The 21,903-nt window shown below is 37.5% G+C and overlaps 1 protein-coding gene across 11 annotated transcripts in view; it reads left to right on the top strand.

Moving 5' to 3' along the window:
• Lsm14a (LSM14A mRNA processing body assembly factor) overlaps positions 1 to 21,903 on the top strand; it is a 117,792-nt gene that overhangs the window by 26,395 nt on the left and 69,494 nt on the right. For 7 of the 11 annotated variants that reach the window (XM_087191180.1, XM_087191181.1, XM_087191185.1 and 4 more), the window contains exons 2-6: positions 7,167 to 7,330; positions 9,972 to 10,107; positions 16,235 to 16,357; positions 20,143 to 20,319; positions 20,601 to 20,666. In XM_087191180.1, the coding sequence (XP_087047306.1) occupies positions 7,167 to 7,330; positions 9,972 to 10,107; positions 16,235 to 16,357; positions 20,143 to 20,319; positions 20,601 to 20,666 (666 nt within the window). The remainder of the gene's footprint in view (positions 1 to 7,166; positions 7,331 to 9,971; positions 10,108 to 16,234; positions 16,358 to 20,142; positions 20,320 to 20,600; positions 20,667 to 21,903) is intronic. The other 4 variants (XM_087191183.1, XM_087191182.1, XM_087191187.1 and 1 more) reach the window with 1 other exon arrangement.

Below are 21,903 nucleotides of genomic sequence, written 5' to 3'. Positions count from 1 at the left end.
GAAGAAGGTCTGAGGAAGAATTGAGGCTACTCTTAGAGACAAGGAAAAAGTATATCAACATTAGAAAGAACCGTGCAATAACCACTTACAAGACTGAGTAAACAGCCAAATTGTGCTATGAAGAAACTTGGAGTGGGCCAGGGATTTAGCTCAGTGGCACCGTGCCTGCCTCGAAAGCACACAGTCCTGAATTCGATCCCCGGTACCAAAAAAAAGAAAAGAAAAGAAACTTGGAGTGAGTGGGTATCATATAGTATTCCTCAGTGGCTTGCTGTATTTACCTGCTGTTATCTTCAAGTGCAAAAAATAACTTGTTAGGGAAAAATGGAGATAAACAAATGTAATTTCTGGGCGTACTGATATAGTTTCCCTACTTCAAATTGCATGTGAACTAATTCAAGTATTGAAATACCATGTTGAGTTTGTAATAGCTAAAACTTGGAAACAGCCCAAGTGCCCATCAACTGAAAACTGGATAAAGAAGATGTGGGGTTTTTTTATAAAATGGAGTACTAAGGCATAAAGAACGAGAAACTAGAGACGTTTATAGCTACATGGATGCATATTAAGGCCATCCTCTTAAGTGAAATAAATAGGACACATATGTGTAAATACCAAATAGTTTCTCTAGTGTGAGAAGCTGAAAGTGTAAATAAGGATTAAAATGAATAATTCATAATTTGAAATAGGAAACTGTCCAAAGGTGTAGGGGTGGTGGGAGGGGAAGGGGAAAGGGAAGAGGGGAAAGGAAAAATTACAAGAAAAGAAAAAAAATGGAAACAAAATTTATGTAAATAGGGAAGGGTGGAGGAGGTGAAGGGTGCACAGGCAATGGGGAAAAAAATAAAAACTAAGATACATCATATACAGGTACAAGTACCCAATGATAAATGTAAACGTGTTGTATACCTAAAATGTACCAATAAAAGAATAAAAAAAAAAGAAACACCATGTTGAAGCAGTATAGTTCTTGTGCTTGTCATGCCTTTCTTCAGTTCTTCTCATTTGTCTATAGCATTGGCTTCCAGCCATGTTTGGCCCCCCCTCCCTTATCACATTCTCCTAATCTGTTCTTTCCAGTGCTGTAAGAATTATTTTCTGTGGAAAACTGTCTGATCCAAGCCAGTTTTCATCATTAGAGCACGTGTCATAAACTTTTGGCTTGTGCAAATCATTCTTACTCTCTTTCTTCTATATTCATGGTTTTCATTTTACTTCATTTGCTATATGGTAGTGATTTTCTTTACACCATATTTAGAAAATATGCCCTTAATTTAAAATCCTACCTTTAGGACCTCAACCAGCAAATTTTAAAGTCTTCATTTATATACAGTTAACATTTTTTTGGTGATGGTGGGGATTGAACTCAGGACCTTCTGAATGCTTAAACATATGAACTGCACTGAGCTACATTCCTAGCCCATAATCAGAGAGTTTCATTAAGTAATTTCTTATTTTATTTCCTTTTGTGTTTTTCTCATCTCATTTTCATCTCCAATTTTTGTTTGTTTGTTTTTTGGTTTTGGTACCGAGAATCAAACTTGGGTCCTTGTGCCTGCACAGCAGGCAGCGAAACCACTGAGCTAAATCCCCTGCCCGAGTATTTGGGGATTTTGGTACCGGAGATCGAACTCAGAACCTTGTGCTTGCAAGGCAGGCGGCAGAACCACTGAACTAAATCCCCAGCATTGGTTACAGTTTTCTAATTTATTTTGTCACACTTTGTAACTTTTTAGCCTTTTTTGAAACTATTAAATTTGCATTCTGGGGGCCGGGGATTTAGCTCAGTGGTTCCACTGCCTGCCTCGCAAGCGCAAGGGCCTGAGTTCGATCCCCGGAACTCCCCCCAAAAAATTTGCATTCTGCTCTGCATCCATAATAAGTTGTCTTGTATACTTAATTCTTAAGTGAATTGATTGTCCATTTCTTATCTGTTTGGGAAGAGATACTAGGGATTGAACCCAGGACTTTTCACATATAATAAGGATGTGTTGTACCACTGACCTACACACCTGCCCCCACTTCTTTTTGTTTGGTTTGGTTTGATTTGGCACCGGGTCTAAACTCGGGACCTTGCACTTGCGAGGCAGGTGGTGGAACCACTGAGCTAAATCCCCTGCCTTGCCCCCTTCTTTTGATACCATTGTTTCTGTGAGTTCCTTTTTTTTTTTTTTTGATACAGCAAAGCATAAGATTCTGTGTGGTTTTTTAGTGAAGTAAGTGTGCATGTATGTGTTTGGGTGTGTGTGTGTGTGTGTTCTGGAAATACAGTGAAAACTTTAATCAAATTGTGATCTTTGTGTCAAGAGATTACTGTTGCTGGGTATGGTGGTGCATGATTGTAATTCCAGCACTTGGGAGGCTGAGGCAGGAGGATTGCCATGAGTTTGAGGCCAGTCTGGAATACGTAGTGAGGTCAAAGCCAGCCTGAACTACATAGTGACACCTTGTCTCAAAAAGTGTGTGTGGGGGGGTGTTACTATTATGTTGTGTTTTTTATTATTTTCTCTTTATTCTGTTGTATACCTCAGGGATACCAGTTAGCTGCTGGATCTTCGTAAGTTCTCTGTAACCTCTTATGGCTATATTATTTTTTCTTTAAAGCTTGTTTCCTTTTTCTCCAAATAAATGTCTTTCTGTGACTTCATTTTATTGCATGGGATATGTTCGCTCTTGATGCTTTTTTTAGTTGTGCTCTTATTTTTCTGTGGTAAATATTAATCCTGAATGTTTTTCTTCTCTTTTGAAAACCTTCCTTTTTTCCTTCTTCATTCATTGTCTCCATCACTCTTTCCACTCTTCCTCCTTTTCAACTCTTCTGTAAGAATTTTCTTTATTCTATGCCTTCTGCTCTTATACCACATTTTTCATATCTATTGATGGATATGTATGCTGTTTCCAAAATCTAGCTATTATAAATTGTTCTGCTATAAACATGGGTATATGTTTTTATATGATTTGTTTTTTGATGTTGTTTTTTTTGGTATGGGGGATTGAACTCAGGTCCTTGAGCTTGCAGTGAAACCACTGAGCTAAATCCCCGGCCCTATATGATTTTAACTACTTGGGAAGATACCTCAAAGGGGGATACCTGGGTCAAATGGAATTTCTATTTTTAGTTTTTCAATTTCCATAATAGTTGTACTAGTTTACATTCTCACCTACAGTGTAGAAGAGTTCCTTTTTTCCAACACCTTCACCAGCATTTGTTATTGCTACATTTTTAGTATATGTGCTGCCAAAGCAAGCACATATTATTAGATTTTTAGATGATAGCCATTCTTTTTGTGGTAAGATGGTATCTCAGTGTAGTTTTAATTTGCATTTCTCTGATAGCCAGCAATGATGAACCTTTTTTCATGTATTTATTTGCCATTTGGACTTCTTCTGAGAAGTGTCTGTTCATTTCAGTTCCCCATTTTTTGAGTGGGTCTTTTTATTTTTGAAGGGGTCTAATTTTTTTGAGTTCTTATATATTCTGGATTTTAGTCCTCTGCCATGGAATAGCTGGCAATCTTTTTTACCATTTTTTAGATTGTCTCTTCACTCTGTTGGTAGCTTCTTTTGCTGTGTAGAAGCTTTTAAATTTGGTATGATCTCATTTGTCAATTCAGTATTATTTATTATGTCATTGGGTTTCAGTTCAGAAATTTCTTGCCTGTTTCTTCAAGCATTGTACCTATTTTATTTTCCATCAGATTGTTTCTCTTTTAACATTTAGATCTTTGATCCATTTTTATTTTAGTTTAGTACAGTGAGAAATATGAGATTCAGTCTTCTGCATGTGGATTAGGCAGTTTTCCCAACACCATTTATTGAAGTGGCTATCTTTCCCTCCAGTGTACAGTATGTTTGGCTGTTTTGTCAAAGATCAAATAGCTGTATGTCCAGGGTTGTTTCTGCTTCTTCTATTCTGTTAATTAATCCACATTTCCTGTTTTTGTGCCAGTACCATGCTGTTTTAGTCACTGTAGCTTTATAGTACAACTTCAAGTCTGGGATTGTAATGCTATTATCAGGTAGCCTGCTCCTAAAAGTGGCTCATCAACTAAACAGTACTGGGTTCTGGAGAGCTCACCTCTCCCTCTGGAGTTAGATTCCAGGTTCTTCTTGTCATGAACAAAGAATTGAACAAAATGAGCAAAAAACAGTGGCCAAGTTTATTCAAGAAAGTAAAAGTGAAGAGTGGGGGAGAAACTGGCTCTGCAGAGTGATCTTGGGTCAAGTAAGAGAGGAAAAAGCAACAAAAGAACACCCTGGAGAAAGCAGGGTGGGCTGTCTTGAGGAGAAGTCACCATAGCAAGCTCTTCATGGCTCACCTCTTTTATGTTGTCTAATACATATGGGTCCTGAGAGGCAGTGGTAGGATCCCCTACCTAAGGGTGACATCAAGTCTAGGCCACCCTGTTGAAAACCTGCTTGAGTTCCTGCCAGAACTCCACGTCCAGGGCTTAGGGAATTGTTCTGTGGATGTGTTGGGGATCTTGTAATTAAAAGGTCATGCCTACTTTCCACAACCAGCTTTGCCATGCCCTACTCTCCTTTCTCAATGCCACATCCTTTGCTTTTGTTGCCCAATATTGCTGGGTAATCTAACATCCTGGTCAATGTATGTTGTACTGGCATTATCATTGAATTCTAGGAACTATCTTCCTTCTTTCTTTCGAAACTGTCTTTTTTCTTCCTTAATTTTCTCTGTGACCCATTGATTACTCAAGAATGTGTTGTTTAATTTCCATATGTATAGCTTCTGTGGTTTCTTTTGCTATTGATTTCGACTTTCATTGTGTGTTTCAATATGTGGTAAAATTACAATTCATTTACTTAAGCATGCTTTATTAGGTAGAATGATCTATTTTGGAGAAATTACCATGTGCAGCTGAAAAGAATATGTGGTCTAGGGCCGGGGATTTAGCTCAGTGGTTCCAGCGCCTGCCTCACAAGTGCAAGGATCTGAGTTCAATCCCTGGTACCAAAAAAAAAAAAAAAAAAAAAAAGATTATGTGCTCTGTTGTTCAGTAGGACACTTTGTATTTATCTATTAAGTCCATTTGTTCCAAAGTTTGATTCAACTCTGATTTTTCTTTGTTGATATTTTTGTTTAGTTGATCAGTTTGTGATAGTGGGGTATTGAGATCCTCTGTTATAATTGTATTATCTGATCTTTTATTAGAATTTGTCTTATGAAGTTTAATGCACTTGTGGTTTGGTGCATATATGGTTATAATTGTTATTTCTTCCTGTTAAATAGTTCCATTAACCAGTTTTCTTTAAGAGCTTGAAACACTGCATTCCACGCTCTTTTGGCCTTTAAGGTTTGTGTTGAGAAATCTGTTGTAATTCTGGTGTGTTTTTATTTATTGGTGATTCCTTGTTTTTCTCTAGCAGCTGTTAAGATCTGTTCTTGTTTTGTATTTCTGGTATTTTAATAATTATGTGGCGTGGGTAGTTTTTTTCTGATAATGGCTATTTGGCATTCTGTATGCTTTATTTATGTGTGTATTAAAGGCTTTTTCCATGTCTAGAAAGTTTTCTGCTGTTATGTGTGTAACAAGTTTTTATGCCTTTGTGCTATTTTCTGATTTTTCATTCCAATTCATTCTTCCTCTTTTGGTCATCTAGGAGCTGTTGGATCTATTTTTCATGTTCCCTTGTTGTTTTTAATGTATCTCTCATTAATTGATCATTGACCTCAACCCTGTCCTCTAGATCTGACACTGTCTTCACATTCTTCTGCTACCCATACTTTCAATCACATTTTTTCTTGGATTTCTGTTTAGACCCTTTTTTAGACTCCTTTTCTATGCTGAGCATTCATGTTTTGCATCTCTTTCTATAACTTCATTGGCTGTTTATTAATGTCTTCTCTAGACTTGCTGATCATTTGTTTCATTAGGGTTATTATCTGATTAATTATGTCTTCTTTAAATTCGTCAAGTACCTTATTGAACTGTTTTAACCTCCATTGATTCCCTTTCAGACTTGTCTGCTGTGTAGTTTGATTTTCTCCCTGTCTATGCCCCTTCAGATTTGGGGGGAGTTGGCAGTGTTCTGAGGCATTTTGTTGCCTTGTCTTTTCATGCTTCTGTGTTTTTGTTTTTGTGCTATGGTTTGCAAATTATTTGGCCCAGTGCCCCATTCGTCTTGGGAATGCAAGTCACAGTGTCATTTTTGACCCACAGGCAATTCAGATATTGGCATAGAGAACATTGCCAGGCACTACAGTGTTACCTTGGCTATCATAGTAAATTCAGCAGCAGCAGTGCCATCAAATTTCAACTGGATAATGACAGACCCTAGGAACCACTCATGAACAGCCCTTAACCAAAACAAAGAAAACTATGATTTAAGTGAAGACAATTAGGCCACCCTTATTGACCTATAATAGTTCAGACCACTGATTTCTGCTGGATGTAGGCAGCAGTGCCAGAGCAAATGTACTTGTTAAGGACTGCCCTCTGTGACAGCTACTCCCACCAAACCTGGTCTCCCACAACAGAATACGGGCCCTGTGATCTTCCTGGTCTCCCAGGGCATCTCCCTGTTCAGCTGTCACCCTCTCCAGCCCTAACTCCCAAGGCTCTCAGGTAAGGTATCACTTCAGTCCTGAAGCAAAACTGTCCCTGGGGGGCCAGGGATTTAGCTCAGTGGTTCTGCTGCCTGCCTCACAAGCGCAAGGACCCGAGTTCAATCCTCGGTACAAAAAAAAAAACTCTCCCCTGGTATTGGCCTCTTATTCTATCAGGTCAGCTTGTTAGTTGGCAAGTCTGTGGGCTGGGGGCAGGGTGTGCACTTAGGGGTCCTCCTAGCTTGTCGAGTGAATGATTCCCAGATCCTCCTGATAGTCTTTTTTTTTTTTTTTTTTTGGTACGGGGGATTGAACTGGGGTCCTTGCACTTGCGAGGCAGGTGGCGGACACACTGAGCTAAATCCCCTGTCCTCCTCCTGATAGTCTTTTAAATTGAATACATTTAGCTTTAGTTAAAACCCTTTATATTTAGCTTTAATTTTTTTCTTTATATTTAACCACAGATCAATAAATACTTTTTCACAGATGATAATTCAGAACTTTTTGCTTGATACGTGGAACAAAATACTTAAAAGAGGCCCTACATGAATATGAGGAGTAGCAGATACATATCTCATGTCCTTTATTTTCTCACCAGTTCGATCCTTTGGTACAGAAGACAGACCAACAGATCGTCCAATACCACCTCGAGATGAAGTCTTTGAATACATTATATTCCGCGGGAGTGATATCAAAGACCTCACTGTTTGTGAGCCACCAAAACCACAATGTTCTTTGCCTCAGGACCCAGCTATTGTTCAGGTAACTGACGATAAATTTCTCTTGCAATGGAGGTGTAAACTTCACAGACAGCTAGCCCTGGCTTTTGTCTTTCCCAATTGAGTGTTCATAAAGCTTACCATTTTAAAGTTACCTGGATACTTAAAACTACCTGCATGATATTCTTATTTAGATTTTTCTCTTCTGGTCATAAATTGGGACAAAATAAGGTAAGCAATAGATGAAGAATTTATTTTCATGATAAAATATTTTAACATTACAGTGTTACCATGGCTAACATGTATTGAAAGCTATCAATAAGAAGTGCTCTGGGGCCAGGATTTAGCTCAGTGGCACCTCGCCTGCCTTGCAAGCGCAAGGTCCTGAGTTCAATCCCCAGTACAAAAAAAAAAAAAAGAAGTGCTCTGAGCACTGTACTACTATATCACACTGTGCAGTAAGCACAAAGCAACACAACTATGACATTCGGCAGACATGTAAGCTATTTCCAAGATTTGTTCACATGTACAAATTAACATGAGGAAATGTTGTAACCTGAGGTCCTTTTGTATCTGAAAGTTCACAGCTCAGATGTTTCAAAGTCGGGTACTTACTATACAGTGTATACTTACATGTTCATTAGAAACATAAAGGCTCTTTGAATTTTGAATATAGCAACAAAAGCCTTTTCACATAGAAATACTTTTTTTGTATATTTTTTACTTGTTGGTTTTTCAGTGTATGTTATGCTGGCCTCAAACTTGAGATCCTCCTGCCTCAGCCTCCTGAGTGATGGGATTGCAGGTGTGTTCCACCATCCCTGGCTCATAAGGAATGTTTTTACTTGTGAGCATAGCTGATTAAAAGTTAGGCCCTTCCCATGGTTTTCTTTCTGTACTTTTTTTTAACCTTTTTTTCTTATCATAAATCTGTCAGTTGTACTAAAATGTGCTTGTTGGGCTTTTTGGCGGGGGGGTACTGGTGATCAAACTCGGGAGCTTGCGCTTTGTTGGGCTTTTTTTTTTAAGCACTGTAATACTTTTAAATTGTTTTATATTAACTTCTCTTTTTTTGTGCTAAAAGTGATACAATCTTAGTTTTCCACAACATACCTTTTTTTTTTGGTGATAGTACTGTAGATTGAACCCAGGGCCTCGTGCATGCTAGACAAGTGCTCTATCACTCAACTACATCACCAACCCTTTTTATTTTTTGTTTAGAGACAGGGTCTTGCTAAGTGGTCCAGGCTGGATTCAAACTTGTGATTCTCCTGCCTCACCCCCACCTCCAAAAGACTGGGACAATAGGCATTTGTCATCACACCTGACCTATCCCTCCCTTTTTATTCTGTTCTTTTTGTTTGGTTGGGGTTTTTTTGGTACTGGAGATTGAATGCAGGGGTGCTTTACCAGTGAGTTACACCCTTGTCCTTTTTTTGGAGAAAAGATCTCACTAAGTTTATGTTCCCAGGTAGCAAACATAAGATCCCTTTAGATCCTCCTACCTCGGTCTTTCAGTGTTGGGATTATAGGCATACACTACTGTACCTATCTTTGTCCCTCCCTTTTTAAGATTTATTTTTATAGAAGGAATTCTGAAGAAATCCTGATTAATGTTAATCTCTTAGATGGAAAAAGAAAAGATACATTCTTAATGGAGATACTTGACTACACCAAAGATTGGTGTTACATTATCTTATATATATCTTTTGATAATTTTCTGGGAACTATTTATTTGAATAGTCACTTATAGAAGGAGAACAAAGAGAGCACAAATCAAAATGGTACTGAATTTCTTAATCTTCAATTTGATTGTTTTATTCATTCAGCAGTATTTATTGAGTACCTGGCATGTCTTTAGTATTAGCAATAAACACAAGGTAATATCCTGCCATATGTGCACTTATATACCAGTAGCCTCTAATATAGTTTATGTTTATATCATGAAATACTTTATAATAAGGTAAACAAAATGTGTATGTATTAAAATATATTTGAGATTTAATAAGTTAGTTTATGTAAAATGTTCCTTAGCCTACTATAACTACATGTAAAAATGTAAATGGTTTTGTGTGGGATATGTTTATTTCTCTTTTTTTAACAAGTTTTATTTTATCCCATTTCCCCCCTCAAGCCCCCTCCCCTCCCTATGTACAAAAGCTTTGTTTCCATTTTTTCCTTCTATTTTCACTTTTTTTCTTGTCACGTCCTTCCTTTTTCTCTCCTTCCCGGGGTATGTTTATTTCTGCATCCCTTTCCTGTGCACTTAATAGTAGTCCTCAAATGATTGAAAGCAAAGGAAAAATCACAAGTAAGATGCTTATTTATCTCAGTATCAGACTGAAACCCAGTATCACTGAATGTCATTTTTCTTTAAGTAATTTACTTACTGAAGTAAACTTTTCATTTATTCATTTATTCTTTCCTAAATCCATTATAAAACTCTTAACTCAGAGGAGTTTATATTAGGAAAAAGTGTTTGTAAATCACATTGTGTATAATTGGCAAACCCAAAATCAGAATGTTAAGTTGTTATAATACCTATTTTAAGTCATTGTAATTTATTTTGTTTCTAGCGATTACAGTTTAATACTCTTATTAGCTTTTTAAAATCTGAATTTCTTTTTATTATACATATGTTACTTAGTGCTTAGGAAAATAACCCTTTTATTTTCTTCTTTCAGTCTTCATTAGGTTCATCTACTTCTTCATTCCAGTCAGTGGGAGTGGGTTCCTATGGACCTTTTGGCAGGATGCCGACATACAGCCAGTTCAGTCCAAGTTCATTGGTTGGGCAACAGTTTAGTGCTGTTGGTGTTGGTAGGTGGTGATTTTTTTTCTTTTTTTAATTTCCCTTTCTTTATCACAAAGGTATAGAAACTTACTACAAATTCTTACATACTTTTAGAAACATTTGGTGTTCCTTTTATAACCTTGTTTTAGGGTGTGAAGAATACATTGCCAAGCCAGGCATGGTGGCACACACCTATGATCCCAGCACTCAGGATGGTGAAGCAGGAGGATCACCTAGAGTTTAAGGCCAGGCTGAACTACATAGTGATACCCTGTCTCAAAAGCAAAAAACCACATTGTGATGCACACATACAATCCTAGCGCTCACAGGGCTGGGGATTTAGCTCAGTGGTTTTGCCGCCTGCTGCGCAAGCACAAGGACCCGAGTTCAATCCCCCGTACCAAAAAAATTAAAATTAAAAAAATAAATTTTCATATGCAGATGCTCTTCAACTTATAGTGGGCTTACATCCTAATAAATACAAGTTGGAAGTGAGTCACAGTGCATTTAATACATGTAATACCCAACATAGGTTAGTTTGTTCCTCCTTAAATATACTCAAAATAATTACATTAGTTTATAGTTGGACAAAATCATCTAACACAAAATCTATTTTATAGTAAGGTGTCAAATAATCTCTTGTACACACAGATGGGCGTTTGTAGGCATGATGTAAAAGCATGAAACGTAATATCCAAAATATACTGGCACACAGTACACTGTAGGGTATGAGTACACTCCTGTGATGAGATAGCTCACTGTGAGCTGCAGCTTGCTGCTGCTGCTGTCCAGCATCACAAGAAGGTATGGCTAGCCTAGGAAAAGAAATTCAGAGTACAGTATGTACTGAAAGAGTATGTTTTCATACTATCCTCAAGTCAAAAAATAGGTCAAGCTGTCATAAGTTGGACACCATCTTTATTGTTACTGCACTGTTAGTAGTTTTATTTGCAATTTTTTCACTATTTTAATAACCTTTTATAGAGAACTCTAAATAGAAAAAATCAGCAACCCAACAAAATTGGGCAAGGAACTTAACAATTCACAGAAAAAGAAATAGAAATGATCCTTAAGCATATTGAAAAAGATGCTTTGATTTGCTTGTAATAAAAAATACTAGTGAAATGTATACTGAGACACCGCTTTTCCACAACAATTTGGCAAAACCCCAGAATTTTGTCAGCATTGTTTTGTTCAGTCTGAAGAAACAGGCACTGTCAATTGAAAGGAGTGATGTACCAGTTAGATTGAAAGCACTTCTTTCTAAGCTTATGCAAAAATAATTCTTTTCGGGAGGGATTGTGGAGTGGGGGGTTGATACAGGGTCTCACTGTACAGTATAGTTCAGACAGGCCTTGAACTGTGTAGCCCAAGCTGCCCTCAAACTCGCAGTGATCTTCCTGCCTCACCCCTCAAGTACTGAGATTACAGGCATGCTCCACCAACATAGGCCCACCTATAACCTTAATTTATAGACCTTTAGGAAAAATTACGTATAGATAAATGAAGCGTCAAAGCAGTATTTTCTTATGTTACCACTGATGAGTAACACACTCAGACCTTACTGCTACAGTAAGAAAAAGGATTACTAGAAAGGGTAAATGGTACAGTGATCAACCATCTCCCCAATACCACCACCATGGTACTGGGGGTCAAATCTAGGAGCTATGCATTTTAGACAAGCACACTACCTAACAACTACAGCTATATCACAAGGCCTACCAGCCATTTGAATTAATTGTGAAGCAAATATTAAAGTAGCTTGAGCCAGGCATAGTGGTGCATGCCTATAATCCTAGCACTCAGGAGGCTGAGGCAGAAAGATCGCTGCCAGTTTGAGGCCAGCCTAGGCTACGTAGTGAGTTCAAGGCCAGCCTGACCTACATAACAAGATCCTGTCTCAAAAAAACAAAAAATAAAATAAAGGCACATGGAACCTTTTCCCCCCTCATTATTTACTTTTTCCTGTTATTTACTTAATGAAGTCAGCTGGTTGTTTACAGATAATTGAGACAGGTTTACTAGTGTCCCGTGGCATGCTAAGTCTCATAATTCTCTTAGGGCAAGATGAAGGAATGTTAGCCAAATAGATGTGCATACATTTTAGACAAGGTCAGATACATTCAGGGTGGTATGGCTGTAGATGACATACGTACATTTTAGTTCATTAACTTGTCAACCAACTGTTTGGATGATGATTCTCTTAGGTCTCCAATGTTTTGTACAGATTTTTAATCACCAAGTTTGATGAATTAGAACTCATACATGTGAATTTTATGAGACTAAGAATTGTTCAAGATCTACTTTAGCCAGGTGTGGTAGTCTAGGCCTATAATCTTGGTACAAAGCAAGCCGAGGTGGGAAGATAGTGAGTTCAAGGATAGCAAGTTCAAGCCCAGCCTGAGCAATTTAGTGGGACCCTCTCTCAAAAATTTAAAAAAGGGGGCGGGGGATTTAGCTCAGTGGTTTCGCTGCCTGCTGCGCAAGCACAAAGACCTAGGTTCGATCCCTGTTACCCAAAAAAAAATTTTAAACAGGGTTGGGGATAGGCTCAGTCCCCAGTATTGCAAAAAAGAGAGAAAAGAAAGAATAGACTAGGAAAAGGACATACCATAAAGACCAGTAACAAGAAAACTGTTAAATATGTTGATGATCGACAAAGCAGATAAAAACCAGGAGTGCTGCCAGGGATATAGCTCAGTGGCGCCGTGCTTCCCTAGCAAGCCCAAAGTTCTGAGTTCAATCACCAGTACCAAAAAAAAACACAGACAAAAATCAGGAATGCTAACAGAAGTAAAAGGAATTCTTCATAATAATTCAAGGGTCAGTTTAGACAGTCATAATAATCCTCAGTGTGTTTACTTTTGAAAAACTGCTCAACGGTTAACAATATATTTGGTTTTTTAAAGTAGAAATGTATTGGTCAATAATGTAGATCAAATCCTGGGCCCTAGAACAAGTTACATTAAATTCCAAAAGGACAGGGCTGGGGATTTAGTTCAGTGGTTTCGCTGCCTGCTGTGCAGGCGCAAGGACCTGAGTTTGATCCCCGGTACTAAAAAAAATTCCAAAAGGACTGAAATCATGCATAGTATCTTGTCAACCACAAAGAAATTAAATTTGGAATTAACAAAGGTGATTTGCAAAATCTCCAAATAATTTTAAGTAGTATAAACTTGGTAATCACTGTACATCAAAGATGAAGTTATAAAGAAAATTTAAAATTAAAAGAATTACTAATATAACAACCATAAAATACAACATCAAAAATTTGTAGGTTGGGACGGGGATTTAGCTCAATGGTTTCGCCACCTGCTGCACAAGCACAAGGACCCGAGTTCGATCCCCAGTACCAAAAAAAAAAAAATTTGTAGGTGGAACAAAAAGCTTTGAAGGATATCTTCATAATTTTAAATGTGCATAGTAGAAAATAAGATTTTTTTTTGGTACTGGGGATCAAACTCGGGACCTTGCACTTGCAAGGCAGGCGGTGGACGCCCTGAGCTAAATCCCCGGCCCAAGAGAAAATAAGATTTTTAGGGAGCCGGGGATTTAGCTCAGTGGTTTTGCCACCTGCTGCGCAAGCACAAGGACCCAAGTTCGATCCCCAGTACCAAAAAAAGAAAAGAGAGAGAGAAAATAAGATTTTTTGAAATCAGAATAGCCTAAGAAGCTAGAAAAGAAGGGAATCATCCCAAAAGTAATAAAGTTTTATTGGAACACAGCTATACCCATTATTTACATGTTTTCTATGGCTACTTTTACACTGTAAGGATAAAATGACATAGTTATTTATGGCTGGAATCATATTGCTTGTAATACTGTTTATATATTTTTATTTCATTCATTCATTTATTAGACAGGGTATTTCCAGGCTAATAGTGCCATGCCATTAATCCCAGTACCTGCCTGAGAGGCTGAGGCAGGAGTATTGTCTAGACTGAGACTAGCCTGAAATACATAGCGAGACTATGTCTCAAAAAAACAAAAAATAAAGACAAGATCTTGACCTGGGCATGGTGGCACATGCCTATAATCCCAACAGTCAGGAGGCTTTTTTTTTTTTGGTACTGGGGATCGAACTCAGGACCCTGCGCTTGCAAGGCAAGTAGTGGAACCACTGACTCAAACCCCTGGCCCTTTAAAAAGAAAAAAGTAATGTAGAATTGTGGCAAGTAGAAGGGACTTTGATGTGACCTCAGACTCAGTGAAGAGATGGGGAATATAGGAAGAGTTTGCTAACCGTTGAATGAACCAGGGCCAAGAGAGGGATGTTGTGTGGGTAAGGAAGCACATAGCATGGAAATAGGAATGAACAGTAACTGGCATTTCAGGCATGTGCTATCACTCCACCAGGCTGCTAACCTGGAATCCCGGCACTTGGCAAGCTCAGGCAGTATTGTGAGTTTAAAGCCAGTCTGGCCAATTTAGTGAGACTTATCTCAAAAAATAAAAAGGGCTGGGATAAAGAACATCCCTGGGTTTAATCCCCAGTACTGCAAAATGAAATTAAAAAGGAAAGAATGATCATCAGAGTAGCGTTGTTTCTAGGAATACTAGAGATAGAGGAATGCCTCCCCGCTGCCTCCTCACCTACCGCCACCCCCAACTCTTAAAAAGCCACAATATTCCCAAGGGTACTGTAGGAGGTTGTTGTTGGGTACTTCCTGAGCTGGCTAGCTGGAGTGCACCTCCAGGGTAGTCTCAGTGGCATCCACTGCCTAAGTTACTGTGTTGTGTTGTGTGTCCCATTTTAGAGGAATATAAATAAATAGAATTCCTTGAATTAGGAGTTGCCCAGAGATGTGTTACTTTTTTTTTTTTTTTGGTACTGGGGATCGAACTCGGGGCCTTGTGCTTGTGAGGCAGGTGCCAGAACCACTGAGCTAAATCCCCGGCCCCTGAAGAGGTGTTTCTTAAAGTCCATGTTAACTGAAGGAACTGGAATTGCCTACATGGGAAATGAGTAGGTTGCGAGGAGCATGATCCTTGTGTTGTGTTGTGCTGTGTTTTTTGAGATTGGGTCTCTGTAGTCCAAACTGACCTCAGACTCATACAAGAATGCACCACCATACTCAGCTCATAGTCATAATCTTTATATATTTTTAAAGCAGAAGTATAAACTTCTGCTGTAGGCTACACTGTTGAAAAGAAGGAAAGTGATGAGAAGTAGAGGTTGGCAGATAAGGAGAGGACCTTAGAATTGAGGTTAGTTGTTGAAACTTTTGTCTTGAAGACAGTGAAAGTCATTAGAGGGTCCTAAGCACTGTTGTAATAATGTAATTATATTTGTATTTTATAAAAAATTACTCTGACTGTTAGATTGGGTTTAGAGATTGGGGAGTAGGGACTGTTGAATAGAAAGAAAACCTACATAGATGAAATAAGTAGGACGAAGGCACAGTAAATAAAAAATATCCAGGCATGGTGGCACACACCTGTAATCTCAGCACTCAGCAGCCCAAGGCAGGACCATCCCAGACCTGAGGCCAGCCTGGACTACATGGACCCTATCTCAAAAAAAAGCAAAAACTTTTAAAACTTAATTTTTTTTTTAAGTAAATGGTCCATAAATACTATAGAAACTTAAGAGAAGATTGACATTGCCAAGTATGGCAGAGAACAGGTCTCTTTGTAGGGATTTTATTACTCATATTGCCCAACGTTTCTGTGATTGCTTTAGGCTAAATGCAGTCCCACAGTCCCATCTTCAGGGAAAGCATTAATGCTGGAGTCATTATTGTCTTGCCTCAGAAGTGGTGGCAAATTTCCTAGTATAACTGGCTATTTGTGAAGATACTTAATATTAGAATAATTTGAACTTAGTTTGATTTAAAAGGTACCGTTTCTATTACTTTGCTGTCTTATATGTGTCCTTTGTGGCATCCACATAACTACAGTACTGTGTGTTATAAAAATTGTTTGCATCCAAGGATACCACACATTAGCTACATACTGGCCTTTTTTCTCCCAGCATTGTTATACATTTCCCAAACTATTACTTGATACACTTTAATTTCCAGGATTATTCATTTATACAAGTTCTATGAGAGGGTATAAGCAGACAGTAATCAATAAATTGCTACACTGTTTCATATAATTGAAGATGAAAACATTAAAAATTTTTTTATCATTGAAAAACATCTCTTCAAGCTGGAAGCTCTTTGACATCCTTTGGAGCAGAAACGTCGAACAGCAGTAACTTACCCCAAAGTGGTGCAATTGGATCTGCCTTTACACAGGATACGAGATCTATAAAAACACAGTTATCTCAAGGTAAGCAATTTTTTTCTTTAGATATTTTATTCTAAATTTTTATAATGGATTTTATCTTTCTCTGAATATAAGAGCTTTTATAGTTTGTAAATTACATGTTTAATTTCTGGTGAATTCTTTAAAATTTTTCTTCCAATTGATGTATTATTGAATTGACTTCCACTCTTTACACCTTTTACCATTCTAAGATTGTGAAACCGAACTGGTGAGCATTCTCTAAGTTGGACTTCTGTTTGCAAAGCAGTTATATAACTTGTAAATAACAATGTATCAGACCAGTCCCAGACTTACCACTGTAAAGGAGCTATCCTAGATGAAATTCAAATATCATCTGAAAAAATAAACTGTTCCATTACATCCTCATAGAATGTATTCATTCCCAGTGTGTACCACCCACAACAGAATCAACTGGAGTGCTTCTGAAAAATATAGATCCTGAGATCTACTATGTCAGAATCCCTAGAGCCTAGGGATTTGCATTTTAATAATCTTTGTAAAGAATCCTGTTTCAAAAAAAAAAAATCTGCAGGCCAGGGATTTAGCTCAGTGGTGCCGCCGCCTTCCTCGCAAGCCTAAGGTCCCGAGTTCAATCCCCAGTACCCCCCAAAAAAATCAGTTTCAAGTTTTTAATAAGTACTCATATCTTCTTTTAACCACCACAGAGTGGGTATTGTTGGTTCATTGCTTTACATGAATATTTACTTTTTAAAATTTGTTTGGGTTTTTGTTGGGTTTTTTTGGTTGGTTGGTTGGTTGGTTGGTGTTTTTTTGAGACAGGGTCTTGCTATGTGGTTTAGGCTGGTCTTGAACTTGCTATGTAGCCCTGGCTGGTCTTGAACCTATGTCAGTTCTCCTGTCTCAGCCTCCCAAGTGCTGGGATTATAGGCATGCACCACCACACCTGGCTTTACTTTTCAGCAACTCAATGTAAAGCCATTTCAGAAAAATGCTATATTTATAGGGCATTTTTTAAAAGCTGTTGACTAAAAATCAAGCCAATACTAAACATAACCCTATATATCTCATATTTTGAAATAGTAGCTACTATTATTCATGTTGACCTAAAATATCTTAATTATTATATGTGTACATATTTTAGAGTTCTTGGACTGGGGATTTAGCTCAGTGATGCATTGCCTGCCTGGCAAGTGTAAGGTCCTGAATTCGATTCCTGGTACCAGAAAAAAACCTGAAGACTATCATATTTTAGAATTCTTTCCTGACTGGGAAAATGCTTAATCTTTTTAAGGATTAGTTTCTTAAACTATACAATGGGACTTTCCTGGGAACTTTCAGACTTGTGCAAGAATTAGATTTTCAAAAACCATTCATACATACATACATGATGCCCACCACATAGATCATTCTCAGTACAAGTTAGCCATCTTCACTGTAGCCAACATCAAACTTAATACTGAAGCTCCAGAAAAATTCTTACTAATATAAATACAGAGATCTGCTGTTGCTGCTACTCATTCTTCTGGAATTTTCAGCTCTAACAGGTACACATGAGGAAGTAAATATGAGGCATAAATATTGGAATTACCACTATTTACTAATTTTCTGCTTGGAATCGATAATTCACTGAAAAACAGAAATAGTAAAGGACTTAAATCAGAGGTAAAATGTAAAGTGAATATACAAAATTCAATGATAATTCTAAAACCTGTCCTGTTCTATGTAATAGAAATAAAAGGCTCACAATAATGACAAATAGAAATTATGAAGTACATAAGAAATATAACAAGCTTCTATGGAGAAAAATGCAAAATTTAATAGACCTCACATATTGTAATTAGAGAAGCATATCTTGTTCTTAGATAAAAGATTCAGGATTGAAAAGACTTTACTTTTCATATTAATTAAATTTATTGTACTTTTTGTCAGAAAGATTATCTTTAAATGTGGACACAGAGCAGGACAATTTGAAAAATGTAAAGGCTTACCTGCTTGATAGTAAAATATATTTTATTATATAAGATAAAAGCAATATAATAGAAAATTTAGAGATGAATGGAACAAAATACAAAGTCAGAAACAGTTCCAAGTTTAAGTAAGAATTTAAGAGTTGGTGGGTGTAGCTCAGTAGTAGAATGTTTGCCTAGCGTGCATGAAATCCTGGGTTCCATCCCCAGTACACCCGCCCCTAAAAAAAGTAGATTGAAATGTCAAATTAGTTGGTTGTTGTGGCACATACCTGTAAACCCATCTCCTTAGGAAGCTAATGCAACTGGATTACAAATTCAGTCCCAGCCTGGGCAATTTATCAAGACTCTGGTCTCAAAATTTAAAAGGCCCAAGGGATGTAACTTAGTAGGTAGAGCATTTGGGTAACACGTGTGAGGCCCTGTGTTTCATCCCTAGTATCAGAGGAAAAAAAAGTTTAAAACAAAGTTAGAGATGTATTTACATAAGACTATTACAGAAGACATCCTAGAGGTCTGCATTAAAATTTCACTAACTAAAAATTCTGAATTTCACAAAATAAAACGTGGAATTTCTTTAGCTGTGGTAAGATTGTGAAAATAACTCAAGGGGATGTGTTTTTATAAAATAGCTTCTGGTTTTATTCTTAATACTATGTTCACATCACCTATATTTCCCCACTTATAGCAGAATTGGCATCATGATTAGTAGATTAAAATAGAAAAAATTTAGACAAATGAATTTGGTACTTGATTTGATTACCCCATCCCATGTATTTCTGTAATAGTTTTTAGTCACAAAATCTTTTCTCAAAAGACTCAATAAAGCAGTTTTAAAAACTTAAAAGATTATTTTATGTAGTGTTGTAAAATTATAGCAACAGGCTTTTAGAAAAACATGAAAAAGGTGGGCATGGGCATGGTGGCAGTTGCCTATAGCTCTAGCTACTCGGAAGGTTGCTTGAGCCCAGAAGTTCAGGGCTAGCCCTCTGGGCAACATAGACCCTATCTTTAAAAATATATATATATGTAATTATTTTCTCATAGACAAAAACTTATGTGAATCATCATAATTTCCCCCTTATAATTTTGATGGGAAAGTGACTTAGACATTATGTCTAGAAGTGATGATATGTGTTTGTAATTGCATACTTTAGATGAAGTATAAACTTAGGGAATATTACTGATTATCTCTGAAGTATCTGGGTACACAATAACCAACATGTTATCAGCAGTCACCAGATTGACAGCCATATTGTAGGGGCAAAAAAAACATGATGAAAGTACTAATGTTATATTCTTTGGCTCATACAGTGGTAAGGCTCTGACCTCACAAAAGGAAAAATGGAAGTTGTTACATGCAAACCCCATATTAACCCAACACTTGCCAAGACATCCATAGGGTGGCAAGGAATGAATATACTGTATAAGTATCTGAAGGGTTTTATTTGTTACTGGCCTTTTAGTTTTGATGTTTAATTACCCAAACTCCAGCCTAAAGCTATTTAAAAACCACCTACCTTAGTTTCTTGTGCTTTACTTTCTTGTAATAGAACTTTGTTTGGGCCAGTATTACTTAATGACCAGCCTACTAAGAATAATCAGATTAAGGGCTGGGGATTTAGCTCAGTGGTTTCACTGCCTGCTGTGCAAGCGCAAGGACCCGAGTTCAATCCCCAGTACCAAAAAACAAAAAGAATAATCAGATTTGAACTTTAGACTAATAAGTAGATTAACTCTAATTTTTGCTAAATATTTGAATCATTAGAAATAAAACTCTAGACCTTTTTTTTTTAAGGGGCTAGATTATTTTGAAATTCCCGGTTAGAATAGTTTTCTTATCTTTTGGTTACATTTTAGGTCGTTCAAGCCCTCAGTTAGACCCTTTGAGAAAAAGTCCAACCATGGAGCAAGCAGTACAGACCGCCTCGGCCCACTTACCTGCTCCAGCACCTGTTGGGAGAAGGAGCCCTATATCAAGCAGGCCTTTGCCATCCACCAGCCAAAAAGCATTAGAGAATCAAGAGCACAGGCGAGGTAGAACTTGAGCTATTTACTATTCCTTAAATGACTGATCAACATTTTCTGCTCACCTTATTAAGAGGATTTTACTTTATATGAATAATTTTAGGTTTAAACTGAATTTAATAGAATGTTCAACCTTTCAGATTTGACTTGAAGAGGTGGAGGGGGTGTGGTTTTTGGGAATTGGACAGGTTTTGTTTTGTGGGATTTTTTTCTTCCCATTTCTAACTTTACAAAAGTTTTTGGATGTGTATCTTGAGTGGATTTGTCACTTTGCATGTCTCCTTCTACAGCTGAAGTCCACAAAGTTCCAAGGCCAGAAAATGAGCAACTCAGAAATGATAGCAAGAGACAAATAGGTAAGTTACTTGAATCTGAAAGTCATATCCTTTGCTTCTCAGTAGCATTTTAAATGTGTAATACATGAGGACTAAAAAAGTGGAAGATAGGGCTACACATGTAATCCCAGCACTCTGGGAAACTGAGTCAGAAGGATATAGCCGGCTGGAACCCAGCCTGGACAACTTAGGTATGTTGTCTCAAAATAAAAAATGAAAAAGAGCTGGTGATGTAGCTCAGTGTGAAGGCTCTGGGTTCCATCCCTACTACCACAAAAACAACAAAACAAACAAAAATACTAGGTCTAGGGGTTTATCTCAGTGGTAGAATGTTTTCCTGTCATGTATGAGGCACTGGCTTCGATCCCTAGCACTGCAAAAAAAAAAAAAGCACACAAAAACTGATGACATCTGAGTAAGTTGTGTAGTTCAATTGATTAATTCTGTGGTTTTGATAGTGTGTAATAGTTAAAGGTAATGGGCTGAAAGTACTAGTGTTTTTTTTAACTTTTTTATGACTATTTTCTTTTAGGGAAGTTGTTGGAGTTTTTTGTTCATTTTGTTTTGTGTTTTGAGACAGGGTCTCGCTCTGTAATTCAGGGTAGCCTTGGACTCACTATATAGTCCAGGCTGGCCTCAAAATCATGACAGTCCTCTGACCTCAGCTTCCCAAGTGCTGAGATTATAGGTGTGCACCACCACACCTGGCAAATAAAGGTTTTTTTGGTGTTTGGCTGGGTGTCAGTGTGTGTGCGTGTTGTACTGGAGATTGAATCCAGGGCCTTTGAATTTAGCTACATTTCCACCCCTTGGTATTTTTTGAGACAGGGTCTCACTAGTCACTCAATTGCCCAGACTGGATTCAAATGTTTGATCTCCTGCTTCAGCCTCCCGGAATGTTGGAATTACAGGCGTGTGCCACCACACCATGAAGGGTTTTATAAAATACTACTTTTCTGGGAAAAATTCTGCTTGGTTGTAGAATTTTCATATATTCATGATTAATATCTGCTAGTATGACTTAATACATTTATGTTTAGAATGTGGTTCTGTGGCTTCCTGCTTATGTTTTTGTATCACTTTCTTGTTAGCACTATGAAATTGTTTTCTATGATTTCAGGAATACAATTACATGTATATTATATATTTGGGAAGTTTCTTAGCTGGATTTGGGGATGTACTTTAGTGATAGAACATGTATCTATCACATGTGAGGGCCTGGGTCCAATCCATCCTCAACAGCAGGAAAAAAAACTTT

The sequence above is a fragment of the Heterocephalus glaber genome, unplaced genomic scaffold (assembly GCF_053883595.1).
Source record: "Heterocephalus glaber isolate CG9 unplaced genomic scaffold, H.glaber_assembly_v1.0 deba00001561, whole genome shotgun sequence".
Classification (NCBI taxonomy): Eukaryota; Metazoa; Chordata; class Mammalia; order Rodentia; family Bathyergidae; genus Heterocephalus; species Heterocephalus glaber.
This window is presented reverse-complemented; position numbering and strand designations above follow the sequence as displayed.